Source organism: Archocentrus centrarchus, chromosome 15 (genome assembly GCF_007364275.1).
Source record: "Archocentrus centrarchus isolate MPI-CPG fArcCen1 chromosome 15, fArcCen1, whole genome shotgun sequence".
Lineage (NCBI taxonomy): Eukaryota > Metazoa > Chordata > Actinopteri > Cichliformes > Cichlidae > Archocentrus > Archocentrus centrarchus.
Genome location: NC_044360.1, coordinates 18,324,352 through 18,340,262, shown reverse-complemented (window position 1 = coordinate 18,340,262; position 15,911 = coordinate 18,324,352). Strand labels below are relative to the sequence as shown.

General features: G+C 42.7%; 1 protein-coding gene across 2 annotated transcripts; it reads left to right on the top strand.

Annotated features, from left to right (window-relative positions):
* Positions 1-1,313: 1,313 nt before the first annotated feature.
* On the top strand, positions 1,314-13,154 carry LOC115793619 (E3 ubiquitin-protein ligase TRIM8-like). 2 transcript variants are annotated; one of them, XM_030748662.1, is made up of 8 exons: positions 1,314-1,646; positions 2,153-2,273; positions 2,334-2,741; positions 7,632-7,727; positions 8,046-8,279; positions 8,564-8,595; positions 10,626-10,741; positions 10,842-13,152. In XM_030748662.1, exons 2-8 carry the CDS (start codon positions 2,172-2,174, stop codon positions 11,498-11,500), a joined length of 1,647 nt encoding a protein of 548 aa, XP_030604522.1. In that variant the 5' UTR covers positions 1,314-1,646; positions 2,153-2,171; the 3' UTR covers positions 11,501-13,152. The 2 variants fall into 2 exon arrangements, with proteins under 2 accessions (XP_030604522.1, XP_030604523.1); XM_030748663.1 differs by having other exon boundaries at positions 1,626-1,646; positions 2,153-2,741; positions 10,842-13,154.
* The last annotated feature ends 2,757 nt before the right edge of the window (positions 13,155-15,911 follow it).

The window sequence follows — 15,911 nt, the reverse complement described above, 5'->3', positions numbered from 1 at the left end:
ATACATTGACATTGAATGAGATTGATACTGAATTTTTTTTTTTTTTAAAGTACTGTCTTATTGACTGAACTGGCTGATTGTAATCCCAAGTGCATTAAAGAGTGTATGTATGTATTTACGCAAATAAAGCTGGAACACTATTTCCTAATGAGTTTTGTGTTATTTTCTGTGTACCTATTGTAATTTCCTGTAAAATGCAAGGCAATTTTTTCTGAAGGGTTAGTAATAGCTAAAACACGTATTAATTCTGTAGAGGTTTAGATTTTCAACTCCTTTAGAGTTTCCAGTTGCAGCTAAGAAGAGTAAAAAGTTCTGGTGCTGTAATTCAGGGCTGTCAAACGCGTGGTTTGTGGGCCAGAATCAGCCTTTAAAAGGGTCCGGTCTGTCCCACTGGATGGCTTTACAAGTGTGGAAGCAATTCATGTCTTTAGTCTTTCATTAAAAGGTTATTCCTGGTGTTGTGCTGCCAGCATCACTACACAAGACAAACTATAGAAAGTATTTCAACATTGTCATCTTTGTGCTTTCATAAAGTCACTGAATTTCAGTATATAGTAAGATTTATTGTTAAAATTGTGCTCATTCTTTAAATGCACCTTGGGCTGCTTGTCATCTGTTTTGTAATTGGATAGTTAATTAAATTTTTACCTGTATTTCTCGATATTAAGTGAAAGGTGAGCTATATTGCAGTGGTGTTTCTGGTTTGGCACAGATTAGGCTGCATGTGGCCCATGAACTAAGGTGAGTTGACACCCCTGGTGTAGCTGATCTTTTCTTAAGTAGTAGTGATGACTTCCAAATAAGCTTTACCGTATGAAGTTTCAAATAGTTAAAATGTATGCAAACTTCTCCCATATCTTAAGAAGTCTAATCTTGTTGGTAGACTCAGGGCCCCATATTCAAAATAGAATAGTTTGGCTTTTTGATTACTTTAGAAATGTAGAAATTTGAACCGCTAATCTACAATATAATCAACAATGTAATCCCTTTTACAGGCTGTCTGTGTCATTGCATAGTTTTAGCATTCATCACTATATCCTGTAAGACTGTAAGAAAAAATGCCTGAAAATATTTTTTAATAGCCTAAAAAGTGTGACTAATTTGAAATCTACTCCGTAAGGCCCTACCATACTTTCCACTTTTACTTCCCACGTGCACCAGCCCTATCATGGGCCCCTGGTGTGTGGGCGTGGGGCGGGAGGCTTAGGGACTCCTCTTCTGCTTCAAAGCATGACGAACCACACAGACGCCTCCTGGTCTTTTACAGTCTGTCCGGTAGAGTTTGCTGTGGCCGTTCCCTCGGCTTCCTACTCCCGGCTCCTCCCCGCCTGTGTATCAACTCCGTGACGGGTCACGTTATTGGAGGTCGGCAGTCTGTCGGTGTGGAAGCAGTGCGCTCCCTTCCGACGAGTCACTATCCTGCCTGTACTTACCATAAAATATTACTCAGAAGAGTTGACGGGAAAGCGAAACCAGACGAGAAAACCAGCGGGGACTCTTATAAAATCCCGGCTTTGAGCGTTGCGACCGACAGAAGGCTGTAATCTCAAGCAGAGGAACCGGAATCTCACCGCGGGCTGGATGACAAGCTCCACGGTATTATAGGTGCACCGGAGTCTGCCGACGACATGGAAGATAAATAGTTGGTAACGTTACGTTTTTTCTTTTAAGAATACACCTAGTATATTTCAGTAGATTGCTATGACAGAAGCCGAGGAGTGCCTCCGTGTACTAAAATGTCAGTGTAACATTTTATTTGACAAGAGTCACATTTGTTGTTCAGTGTCAAGTTCCCACTCGCTCTCAAACGCCACAGCTTGTGTCGTCCTGTTCCCCAGCGAAGCCCAACATTATACTGAAATATTAAGAAATGCGATTGTTTTTTTTAAATATAACAGTAGTTTAGCATCGAGTTTCAAGAGCAGGTTGTTACCAGTTACTTTAAGCTTCGTTTGTTAATTGTTGTGTCACTGTAATACACTCCTAATAAGCCCTTAACTCAGTGGCCTGCGTGCTTGCTTGGCGCACGTCCATCTGTGCCATTTCAGTCGTATAAGTGCCGTAAAAATTAAACTGTAATAGGCTCATTTTAGAAAGCAGCAGCTCATTTAAACTAATTCTTTGCTTTGCTATGTTATTTGCATCCCATCAGTTTGGATTCAGCTGAGGTCATGGAAGCAAGCTGGAAAAACTGCTTCGAAGAGGAGCTTCTGTGTCCCATCTGCCTGAATGTTTTTGACGAACCCATCCAGCTGCCATGCAAGCACAACTTCTGCAAGGGTTGCATCTCTGAGGCTTGGGCCAAAGACAACGCTGCGGTCCGCTGTCCAGAGTGCAACCATGACTACGACCAGAAACCCACACTGGAGAAGAACTTCAAGCTTGCCAACATAGTGAAGCGCTTCAATGCTTTGAACACTGAGAAAGCCCCCACTGTGCTGCACTGTGTCCTCTGCAGACGAGGCCCCCCGCTGCCTGTGCGGAAGGTCTGTCTGCGCTGTAAGGAGCCCTGCTGCCAAACTCATATCCAGACGCACCTACAGCAGCCGTGTGCGGCGCCGGGACACCTGTTAGTTGATGCTGAGGAGCTGAGCGCTTGGACCTGTCCCAGTCACGAGGAGTACAGGCTGCTCCACTGTGAGGAAGAGCAGGTGGCTCTGTGTCCGTTCTGCTGCATCTCTCACTGCACTAACCAAAGACACACAGTCCGCGATGTTGATACGCAACGCATACAAATGCAGGTACAAATACGTGCCCACATACTCTCCTACACGGCAATGAAAAGATTTAATTTGGTGCACACAATTCATGGGTCATTCTTTCAGTTCACTAGTCTATAAAGCCTTTTTCTCTTTCCCTCCTCTTTAATCTGACGTTAAAGGACCGGACAGGTGAAAGCCACCCCTCTGGGTACAGGGATAGCACACAGACACACACACATATGCATGCATGCTTCTCACACACACACACACACACACACACACGCTGCTTTTAACCTTGATCATACCACCCCCTCCATACTGCCACGCCTTCCCATTAGCAGAGCTGTGCCCTTCGGATAAGTGCTGTGATGCAATCTGCATCCACCGGAAACGATGACCTCTGTGCGGTGAGGGGCGGATACGCATGGAGTTTGTTTATGTTAGCTGATCAGTTTCAGGGCCGGGTTGGAGGGCTATTTTAGGGCTATTTTGCAGGGAGGAAGAGGTAGAAAAGAGTGCAAGAGTAAAATAAATCTCAATTTGGCTACAAATTGGCACCAAGTGAATAATGACCTGTCTTGTCAGCGTTGACCTCAGGATGCATAAAGGAATAAGGCCAGCTTGCCATGGCACCTACCACTTGTGTGCTTTCCTCGCTTTATTTCTGTTTGTTCTGTTTTCACGAATCTAATGTAAGTAGCAAGGTGTAAAAACAGCCACCCACGCTGCCTTATACACATTCCTTCCCTTTTCCTACCTATCTTTGGAGGCAACGAGAAGCAGATTTGCTTTACAATCTCCCCTCTTGTCGTGTTTTTGATACTTTTTAGTGAAAGCGTTTTTCCGCGTGGGGAAAGTTAAACATATTTCTTTCCAGGGTAAGTTCTAAATCAGTTGACCCTAGTTCAGAGCTATTATTGGGACAAAAGATGTCTGTTCAGCCCTTTCCACAGCTGCTCTCTCTACACACTCACATGTACACACAACCAGCCATCTTTCTGTTCTTTCACAACTGAATGTTCATGGGGCAAATGGAGTTATTGTGGAGTCACACTGTCCATGCCTGGACCTTAATGCACTCTGATTTATTGAAAAAAAACAAACAAAAAGGTGCTAATTGGTGAAAAGTTGGGCTCCTCTTATGCTGGGTCATTTGTTGAAGTAATATGAGGCCACAGTGTCTTCTCATCATTATTTGCTGAGAGGTCGCTCTCCTTCACAGAGCTGTGTTCTATTTTGGTTTTAAATTCCCCTGGCAGCACTCTCGTTGCTTTTGGGATAAACACAGATGCAAAACCGACTTAGCAATGTTCATATCTTTAGTTATCTTTGACTCTCAAAGGAGACTTTTACATTAACCTTTCGCAGACATGCTGGTAATTTCAAGATGAGAAACGAAGCGTAATATAATAGTAATGTTCTCCCTGGGACAAGCGGAGGAGGAGCCCTCCCACACAACCTCACCTTGGCTTTCTCAGGCACCTCAGCAGGAAACCGTCGCTCATGGAAGCTCTACTGTTTGAAGCTTCGCGTATCTGGGCTGGAGTGAGTCAGATCCCCAGAATGCTGAGGGCAGGCCACTGACATCAGAAGTAGGGAATAGTTGTCAGTTGATTGTGAAAGAGGCTCTCTGTTCATTGAGCCTGAGGCTCCTCATTTAAACATGAGCTTCCTGGCAACCTGTGGGTGTCTGGATGCCTAAATAGGACAGTGGGGAAAGTGATCATTAAGCTTGATAAAGGTAGGCTTTCATGCTGCTACGCTGCCCCAGCCCCCCTGTGCTATTTCAAACACACAAGACAAAAAAAAAAAAAGCAATTGGAGGAAACATGACAAAAAGAGGAAGACACAGTTGTCGAGCAGAAGCATCAAGACACAGAAAAGCTGCTGCCATAATGTGAAGCCAACTCACATAAAGCAGCTCACGCACCATTTACGATTCTAATAACCCAACAAAGTGGTCTTTCCTGTTTTGTCAATGCAGCATTCATGCAGCTTTTATACACTGTGTTACCAAAGTGATGAATAATGCCAGTGCACTCTTTGAAGTTTAAAGGTACTGCGCACATGGCACATGAAAAAGTGAAGGAAGGAAGAAACACAGGCAGCTAACTGAGATCTACATGAGTTTGCAGGGTAGTGTCAGCTGTTACGGGTACGATCAGGTTGTTTGAAGCTGAGCGTTTAGCTAAACTGCTTCTTGTGTAAGCAAGATGTGTTGTTGAGTCGGAGTGCAGGTGTGGGATGTGTTACAACTGTGCGAAACAGGATTAAAGGCTACCCTGCTGATTTCAGGTGAAATGAACAGGCCAGCACCTACACTTACACAAAAAATGTTAGCACGCAGTGCTAGCTGCTAGTAGAAGCAACTTAGGAAAACCATTAAAACGTCGCTAAGACTTCCTTCTCTTGCTCTATCATTAATGAATTCATGAAATCCACCAGCTGAACTCCTCACAGTGTGCTTGTGGTTTGTATATGTGACCTCATTATTGGTGCACAAAGCAGAACTTGATAAGGTTATGCTGAAACCACCAAAAACTTAAGATAACAACCTTGACAAGTCGTTTAGAACGCGAACAAACACGGTGCACTAATAATGCTTAAACTGTTAAGTCCTTAATAAAAACTGACCTTAAGTTTATGGGCCCAAAATTAGGAGAATTAAAAAGAATAGTGTTCGAGGTGTGTTGTACTGGGTTTGCTGCAGTGCTTGTTGAGCTTATTGTTGCTCTTTCCATGAATGATATAGAAACCACAGCTCTTATGCTCACACTCGATTCATATCAGTATCACAGCCCATTAAGCTGTACTCATAACGATGTGTTCTTAATTTCACTTGTGGGACCGATTTTTTTTTTTTAAAAATGGTCAGCACTCCTGGGTGATGCAGCAGTTAATTCACGAACAAGCTGCTGGAAATGCAGTGTTTCCTTCGAGGCACTTAAAGCTGCCCTCATCAGTATTTTTATAACTACGATGGATCACAAACTGTAATGTTAGAGGGGTCACTGGTAGAAACAAGTCCAGAGAGAACTGTCAGTGGCAGTTTCTTCAGTTTTGAGCATCTTTCAGTTTACTGATTTGGATCACTCCCATCCATGACTTTTCCAGCTGCAGGAAACCATCAGACAACTTTTATAAACCAGCTGTGCAGTATCTGCCAAGCATCAATTAGCAGAGTCAGTCACATGAAAGTTTTCAAAGGTAGAGACTAGCTAACAGTAAGGAGCAGTTAGAAGACAAATAGGGGCTGGAGTACACTAAAACAGAGCTAAAACTGCAGTAGATATTGGTGGACAGTAATATTTTTAAGCTTTGATTTAACCAAGAATGAACTCTTGAGAGTTAGAATGTTTTGCAAGAGTGTCCTGGGCCAAGACCAGCAGCATTAGCTTAGGGTGCAGAGCTAGAGTTTCCAGAGAAAAGGTTGTGCAAGCGCAGGAAAAACATGCAAATTCCACACACAAAGGCCCTACCCCAGGTTCAAATCCAGGACCCTCTTGGTGTGAAGCAATAGTACTAACCACTGGGCTACTATGCTATCCCACTATGAGTGTCTAGATAGAAATTTATCAGCGTTTGTTGCCAGTCCAGAAATATGCTTGAGCAGTTCAAATACCACGTTTGGGTTTTTCCCATGTCAGTCTGTTCACTGTCAGCAGTCCAAAACACATCACATAATCCAATCTGTCTCCTTTGAGAGTTAGGGGAGATAAACATATCCCAGGTGGACAACCTGTCAGTGGTCTTCTTCACTTAAAAGAACTGTTTTCAGAACAAGCATAAGTGAGTTGTTGTAGTAGTTTTGTCTCTTATTTTATGTCATTTAGAGTCTTTTGGGTTATTTTGTCAAAACTATATGCGCTGTTAAAAGTGTTGACTGTGGTAAACTATAGTGGCCAGCCTGTGGATGTCCATTAGACAACACAACATGAGTGTTGTAAGCAGCTGAAGAGGCCTGTTGCTGTGATACCACAGTGTGACTACCCTGAGACTCGGTCACTCGAGACCACAGGAATGTCCTCGTTCTCCCTATCTCTCTCTTTGGGTTGAAACTTTTTTTTTCTCTCTTTCTTTTTTGGTTTCCCTCTCTTTTTGTATGTCTTTCTCACTCTCTTTCTATCCGTTCTTGGCATGTGCAAGCGTCGCCTTTCCTCTTGCTCCCTTTCTTGGGTGCACGCTCATTTGGAGGGAGGGAGGAGACCTCGACACTGTGCACACAGACATGACAATCTGTCACTGACACACAGGCTAATGCAAACAATGGGAGCAATGCATGTGGCAAAACGAGAACGTGCAGAAGGGGTAGTGAGACAGCCCCGCTTTTTTTTTTTTTTTGCTCCCTACATACACATTAGATTTCACATATGAGTACATACACAAGACTTTGTTGCCATGACAGCAAGTTTTCTCTTATTTGGACATGCTGCCTTTCCCATGCAGAAGCAGTTCATTAAAAAGTGTACCTGCTCTTCCCTGTTTCTAGTTAGTTGTCAGCCGGTGACTGCAGATTGATTTCCATCCCCTGCGGTAAATGGGGAAGGATTATGTTTATGTGGTTTTTTTTTTTTACTGGGTCTTGGCTCTCATGAACCCACAGAGGAAGTAAGCTGGTCCCAACAATGGAGCTCATTTGACGCAGCAGGGTCAGCGTCAAAGTTTTGGAGCCGTCAGAGAATGATTTGTGCAGTTGTTTGCCTTTGGTGTTGCTCTCTGAATGGATAAATACATGTTCATGTTGCTGGCAGCTGACTGCGGAGGAAGCTGTCTTAGGGCCTCATGAAAAGCAGCTAAGTTTGCTGAGGTCACAGCAGAGGCCCGAGTTTTCAGAAAGTTTCAGAGTGTGGGTATTTTTTGTTTTTAATTTTCAGTGCATCTTGTTGTGGTTCACCTGTCTAATCCATCCTATCTGTCATTTCTCCACAGGGCATGCTAATGAGGCAGCAAGACAGACTGGAAGGTCGTGTTCAGAACATCGATGAGCAGCTCAACAAGCTGGAGTCAGACAAGACACTGATGAAGGTACAGTTCTGAATGGGGGGGGGGGGGGTGTTGTGCTATCATTTATCCTGCTGTAATGAAATTACTCTACCTTTTCTCACTCTTGGAAATAAAATGTAAATTTAACTCTAGCTATGACTGGCAGGTGCACTGAAGTGAAAATGCATTTAACAAATGACTTTCCTACTTTAATATTGAACAAGAAAAGCACAGAACCCACAAAATTGGGTGTCTTGACTTGTTTTCTGCTGAGTGGTGTTAATGAAAAAAAAACGCAGTATCGGTTTGTTAACATTGGCACGTGAATAATTCAGCTGCTTTTGTGTCCTTTCTCCTCAGGATGCAGTGTCTGAACTGAAGGAGCGTGCACGAGTCCAGTATCAGCGGATGCATGCGCTGCTAGAAGCAAACCAGGCTGAAACCATGCAGATGCTGGAGAGCACCTACAGCACGTATGTGAGGAAGAACTCCCAGCAGGTGCTGCAGCTCAACGAGAGGCGCCAGGAAGCAGAAAAACTCCTGAGCTCAGTGCAAACGTTTTTCCGAAAAGCAGGCAGTTTGAACTTCATGAAGGTACGAAAGATCTGCGCTTCCTTTATTTCTGTTTATCTAACATGAAGTTTTATCTGTACGACCCCTTTTTCCACTGTTCTGGCATCGACATGATACTTTTAAAGAATGGGAAAAGGAGTTGTGATACTAAAACATGTAATAAGCACTGATGCATGTAACAGACAGACTACAGCAAGCTGTTTGTGTATTCTTTAATTCATCTCATTAGAGCTGTTAGTGAGACGTTTGAAGTCAGATGTGTTTGTGAATGATTTGTGCACCTTGTTGTTTTTTTTTCATTTCAGAATACAAAACCTTATCAGCTGCTAATGGACAGGTAAGCGTTTATTCCAAGAAGCTATTCATTTCTTTGGACTAACCCAGTGATGTTTTCATGCCAGTTTTTTTGGTGCACTGATCATCATCTGCAGTCATTGCGATATAAACAACCAAACTATCAGATATTGTCTTCTAGAACATAAAATTATCTGTTGCAGTGTTTACAGGTAGGCTTATCCTGGAGATTTTAATGTGAGATTCAGCTTGGGATCAGGAGTTTTGCATAGCAGATAATCCAAACCACGCAGCAACATAATGACTAATCTCGTGTTGTGGATGGGTTCATCTCTGACTTTTTATTGGCTGAAGTTTTGCCCATTTACAGAGTCTTCTTCCTGCCATATAATGACATTTGTCTCTGGCTATCAGGGGACCCTCGGCATACTTTTATTCAGAACAATTTAACCCTCATCTTACATGTTCCCTGTGCTAATGTGCTAATGTGAGCCTAACCATAGCAGGTCATTAGATGGTAATTACATGTCAGGTTCATTTATATAATTCACAACAACAGTTGCCTCAAGGTGCTTTATACTGTAAGGTTATTTTCACCTGTAGTCACTTGAAGTTGCCAAATTTTCTGTGGTTGACACATCACTGCAAATCATTTCGAGGCAGATTAACTTCTAACTCAGGTAGACCTTGCAACAGGGAGAACATCCACACTAGTTATCTTATTTTAACTTCAGTTAACATTTAACATGTTAACATTTAACACGTTCACTGGTGCCTCAGTGCTCCTTTGCCTTTGGGAACTGAAGGAGCATTTGGACCTGAAAGTGGCTTTACTTCAGACTTAACAAGTGGATTAGTGCTGGTTGGTTGCTGAATCACCTGGTTTAATGAGATGAATCTTCTTACTGAATCATGAATCACGAGTCCAAGGTCTCCATTAACCCAGATCATATGAGTCCTCTGACTAGCTGCTGCTGCTAAGTACAAAAGATGAGTGAGTGAGAGCAGACAGCGGAGTAATGGAGTTTCTGAAAACACAGCTGACTCAAGTGACTCAGCTGAATAGGGTGACTGACGGCCTTACCGGAAACACTGCTGACTCAGGTGATTCAGCTGAACATGAACAGAGTCACTGACTTCACTCCAGTCAGTGATTGAATTAAATAATATGTTAAATATTTCAATAAATAAGTACTTGAATATATTGGATTTTCATTATGTGGCTGATTTTATGCACATGCTATTGTCATTATTATAATTATTAATATTATTATTATTAGTAGTAGTAGTAGATGTATTAGTTTTATAGTAGCAGTAGTAGTAATAGTATTAGTAGTAGTAGTGGTATAGACTAGTAATGTAGCATATTTCCTTGTACGGAAAACATCAACTATAGTTATTATTGAAATGCTTACAGGCTACTTTAGGACAGTACTTAAGGAGTATAATAGCCCTTCCCCCATGGTAATTTATTGACTGTTTTGGTGCCACTGGCAGCCATTATTTAAATTAAAATAAAGATATGTAACCTAATTAGGCTAATGTTGGGGGGGTGGGGTGATGGTGGTGGACAACTCAAGTGACTCAAATGAATCTGCTCACATTACTGAGTGACTCAGATTAACCCGAGTCCATAAAATGAACTGAGTTTAGTGCCATTAAGTGGATATTGCCAAAAACTGCAGTTCCCACAATGGCCACTCGAGGCTGTTTTTTAAAATGCCCGGCCTTTTGCACCAGAATGTCTACAGTTTGCTGCAAAACCAGTTTTGTTTGTCTAGCAAATTTTGCAACTGTACCTCACCAGTTGCAAACTTTGCATCCTATTTAATCCTATTTAATACCACAGTGAGTTACAAATGGAACTTCCTAACCGAGCTAGCTAAGGTAGTGCTGGAGTTGATAACTTTATCAACAAATTTGGTCACAGCATAAAAAAAAGGATGGGCATCAGAGTACTTACATTTCTGTACTTTTTATATCTTCTATGTCCTTTAACTTTTAAAGTGCAGAGTGTGTCTAACAATTTAAACATGGTCCTCATACCTCATACTGGTGTGTATCGTTTCTTAGGTCAAACTCACATCTGAGTAGCATCATCCCTCCGGTCAGAGTGGGCCAGCTCAACTCTCGTCATTTGCTGGCTGACCTGTCAACAAGAGAGAAGAACTTGCGAAAAATGCTGGAAGGTAGGATAGAAATATAGCTAAGTAACTAAAGATGAGGGTTTTGGGGATATAACAGCATTAGAATTAGCACTTATGTCCCACCTCTACTTGTCATTCTCAGAACCGTTCATTGAGGCGCCTCTTCTGGAGCTTGTGCAGTCTCACAGCAGCTCTGCTGGCTCCCAGCTGGGGACTAGTTCAGGAATACAAAAGAGGAAATACAGCATGGCTTTCCTGGAGAGTAACACAGACACCTCCAACTCTCAGCATCCTCCGCCTTTGCTCTACAGCAGCAAAAAACCCTTCCTGGCTGACCAGGGTCACCGGGCTTCATCTGTATATTCCTCGCAAGTCCTTGCCCAGAATCCTCACACTGGCCCCGGTCATAGTCGCCTCCTTGACACTTCAGCCCATCACATGGTGGGTCTAGGGTCCAGCTCTAGCCACCACTCAGGAACCATATTCCCATCCTCCCACTTCTCAAGTGGAAGTGCATCACAACAAGCCGTGTATGAAGGGAGAAAAGTACTGATGTGTACTTTGAATAATTGCTGCTGCTCCAGGTCACCGGCTGCTTGTGCCCGGCCTCCGTACCCAGCGTCGGACTCCTTCCCCTCCATGACCTCTCAGGAGTTTCCCCCACATGCCCCTCTATCTGCAAGTCAACCGCTGCAGCATTTTCCCATGAGGGGACTGATGGAAACGTCACAGACAGCCAGACATCCTGAACTCTATGGGCTATACGGCCAGTCTTCAACCAAGCACTATGGGACCAAATAATAAACCTGAATCAGCATCCGTTCTGTTCTATTAGATCACGTTTGGCATCAAGAAGTTCCGTGTTTGCTTTTTTTTTTTTTTTTTGCTCCTTTCCATTTTGATTCAGAGATATGACCTCAGATTATATCTCCAGCACACCTTCATTACTCTGACGTTTATTTGATACCATTTTTGGGAGAACATGCCCTGTTAACTCATGTAGCTGAATCATGGTGGCAGTACTAATGATCTCATTTGAAAGCATTATTTATTTTGTGTTTCAGTTCAACTGGAAGTGCTAATGTGAATAATGTAGTCTTAAATCCATTCAAACTTAAGAAATGACATATCCTTCAGGGGTCCTGGCATGGGACTCCAGAGACTCCAGTGCCTAAAGAGACTGTTAACACACTCTTATTGTACTTGCAATTTCCTAACTCTTGATTATTTCCTGTTTGCAGCTGAAAGCATGCAGGGAGCCTCTCCATGCACTCCAAAGTCCATGTGGCTTTAGAAAAACACTGGACTGCAAATGTTTTTTTGGTTTGGTTGTTTGTTTGTTTTTTCAGATTCAGTTTTTTTTCTTTTATAGAAGATTATGAATAAACCAAAATCTTTGGAATAAATAAACAAGCATATTAAATGACTTTTCGTTGTATTTTCAGCACTGGTTTACAGATTTTAACGTAACCCTCTGGGTATGCTGGTGTGCACTTTAAACCAGGTGACACGTTGGTTATTTTAAACATCGTGCCTGATTATCGTTTGAGGACTGTTTGTACTGAGAAGCAAATTGTGTGATTTGTTTGGGTAAAGAGGTTTTACAGGGTGACTCACTGGGTTACAGATGAAAAAAAAAAAAAAAAGGCAGTACATCCGACCGTGCGACTGACCAGCAAGGCTTGTAAAATGGAAAGAGAGAAAAAAGACACAAAGGCCACATGTTTGAGATCTACTGCATTCACAGCAGAGCACAGCGGAGGAGGTTACAGAGTGGCTCACAGCAGACCCATTATCTGCCAATTTAGGACAGTTCACTTCCTTGTCAACATCCTGGTCTCTGGCGAAAATCTCTGTGCCATCCCTCTTTGTCTCGTTATTGGAGCTGGTTGTCAAGTTAGGTCAGAGAACAGGAATAACTGATGAGCAGCACCCCTCTCCCCTCTCCTCTCTGCCTTCCTCTATCATTTTCCAGGGCTCGATGCAGAGGAGGAGGAGAGGAAGGTTAGAGCAGAGAATGATATAAGCGCAGAGTTTTAATGAGGATCTACTTATCTGTCACTCATACTCCTTTCATTGTTCCCCTCCCCCTCAGAGAGATAGTGAGATAGCAGGAATGAGCTGGGGGGCAAAGTCAGGGGGTGAGAGGGAGGAGAGGGGAATGGAATAAACGGTAAGGCACATCACTTATTTATGGGTTGTAAATTCCTGCTCCCTCCTCTAGTCCAGTCTGCTTTTAGTTTAGTTTAGTTTTTCTATAAAATTTCTTTCACTTCCATGATAACTTGTCCCCTTTTAGCAGCAAATACACAAGGGAGAGGAGCAGGAGGACCTGAGATTAGTTACAGTGTGGCAATCTGACAATGTGTATGTGTTTGTGTGTAAGCCAATTAGCATTCCCCTTGCTCCCTGTCCCTTCTCTGTATGTGTGTTATTAATAAAACATACAGCAGATGTTCCAAAGGAGCATTTTATCCATATAATTTTATTTATAGCTCTGTGTTTATATCAATGTTCCATTCTATAGAGTAAGTAGTCTGCATTTTTTACTTCTTACAAAATAATTGGAAATTTTGTTGAATGGCTTCCTCATGTGTTGTCTTGCTGCTTTCCTAAGTATAGGTACAAACCCTGGGCTGGAAGTGAAGTGTGTACGGTATGCTTGTGCTTGGTTTGCGCTGCCTTGAGTGCAGGCGAGTCGAATCCTGTTTTTTAAGCGAATGTGTGCTCAGGTGTCACCACACAATCAGGCAGTTAGTGCATTGCGTCGTATGTGTGCATAATTAGGCTTATGTGTGAGCTCTGTGAGGTCACGTATAGGGTAAAGGCTGATGCACTGACAGCTGTGCTCTGTTGTGGCAGGTGTGTCGGGGCTGTATATGCATGAGAACAACACGCCCCTGCCTGCAGCAGGGCATGAGCCTGCAGTACGTGTGATCAGTGTGCAGGAAACTGTGCAGCTGTTATTTGTATGCTTTTGCCAGTGACTAGAGATATTGGAGTAAAGGAAGGAACTGTTTGTCTCCTTTTCTCTCCTAACATTTATTATTAATTCTGTTCCTCGGAGTATATTTATATTTGATGTGATCGTGATACTCTGACAAACCTCTGATGCCAGTAATAACTCAGTCCCAGCCGAAAGAGGGTACATGACAGTGATTTAGAAAGTATTCAGACCCCTCTTCTAAAATTGACATCAATCTACACTAGAGCAAACATTTCAGAATGGTTAGTGAGTGTATTTAAAAAAAAAAAAACTGATCCCATTCATATAAGTAGTGTTCAGTTCTTTGTAGAGCCTCCACTGACAGTAATTACAGCTTTGTGTCTTCTAGAATAAGTGTACAACCTTTGCACACCTGGGTTATGGTAGTTTCTTTTGTTCTCTGTGGCAACTCTGTCAAATTGGTTAACAAGCATGTACAAACTGCCAAGTTCAGGTCTTGCCAAAGATGTTTTAAAGGGTTTAATTCTGCTCCTCTAAGTTAAAGTCTGAGACTTGTTATGAAGCCACTTTGCTTTTGAGTATGATAGAGGTGTCAGTTTAAAGGATACTGAAGTGACCTCTGTGGTGATGAGTGAATGAAATCTAAGGTGCTGATTCTATAGATCTGCAACCTCCATAGTTTGTCTGGTAAGAACAGGGTGATTGTGATAAAAATAAATCCAGTTCAGAAAAAATGTATCTGTTGATCACTCGTTTATTTGAAGGGGGACACTCTTCCTTGAACGTGTATATATTTATAGGGGTGTGTGTGTGTCTGTGGTTTCTGACTTTGACCGCCAGCTCACGCAACCAGGACCAGAGAGTCTTTGCTGAGCTTCACAGACAGTTCTGGATACTTCGGGGGAGGAAGGTTATCCAGAAACAAAAGTATAACTGTCCTGAATGCAGGAAATGGCACAGCATTTCAGTCATCCTCCAAAATGGCTAACCTTCCTGCCTCTGGCTTAAGACTTCCCTGTCCAGCATTGTATTCCACAGGTGGAGACTGTTTTGGACTATTCCTCATCAAGATCGGGCAGCGTACATGATGAGGGGTGGGGTTGGATGACCTTTTGAACCCTGGGTCATCCTGAAAGAAGAATCCCACTCTTGAGTTGTGTGCACTCTGGAGATGTTATCTCGCAAGGCCTCCTTGTGTTTAGCTGCAGTCCTTTTCCTCAGTTCTGCCCAGCCTTCCTGCCACTGCTGCTGAGAAAACCGTCCACAGTACGATGGTGTCACCAGCAGTGCCTGCTGTCCCACAAACATGATTCTAGATGTTTGCTCAGTTTTGTTTGTTTTTTTTCAAATATTCTTTAAATGTGATTTGACACACATCAAGCAGACTTATCATGTGTTTTTGTTCATGTCTGCTGATGGTCAGCCTCCACACAGGTTCTCCCATCTCTGCTGAAAACTTCTGAAGTCTCGTTGCAGTGAGTGCTGGGTTCTTGGTCACATCCTAAACCGATTAAATATTTACTCCTACTTTGTCTGGCTGACTATCTCCTAAAAAACCTACAAACCTTTAGAAATTGATTTAGAACCTTGCCCTAATCAGTGCCTCGAGACAGTTTCTAGTCACGCTGGTGTACTTTTGCTTTGAAATGCAGTGTGAATTGTGGAAGCTTTATGTACACAGGTGTGGCCAGTCATTTCAGTTTGCCACGAGTGGACTCCAGTCAGGCTCAAGGACAGCTAAAGTAAACAGGATGCACCTGACCACAATTTGGAAAGGTCCTGATGACTTTTGTAAATGAGAGATTTCAGTAGGAAGCTTTGAATTGATTTACAGAATGTTCTGGCATGTTTTTACTTTATCATCACTGGGGTACTGGGAATAGACTGATGGGAGGGAAAACTCCAAATTCACAATGAACACAATGAAGCGTGCAAAAACTGAACTGATCAGGTGAAATTTTGCAGCTGGATAGTTTTTCACTTCCTCTGTTGTGTTACTCAGGCCTTTGATGAATATTATTGACATAGTCAGAAATGCATTTGCACAGCTTGCAGCTTGTGTAACCGTCCTGCCAGTTCCAGTTCAGTGGTGGATACTGGTGGTGGCTGACATGGATGCATAATGTACTAACCTTTAAAAATGGGGAAAATGTATTGGTCACACAGCTTTAACGCTCCTTCCATTAACACTGACAGGAATATGAGCACACCCAGCTTAATGCATACAGAGCAGCTATTCATCAGCCAAGCAGAATTTTAACCTTC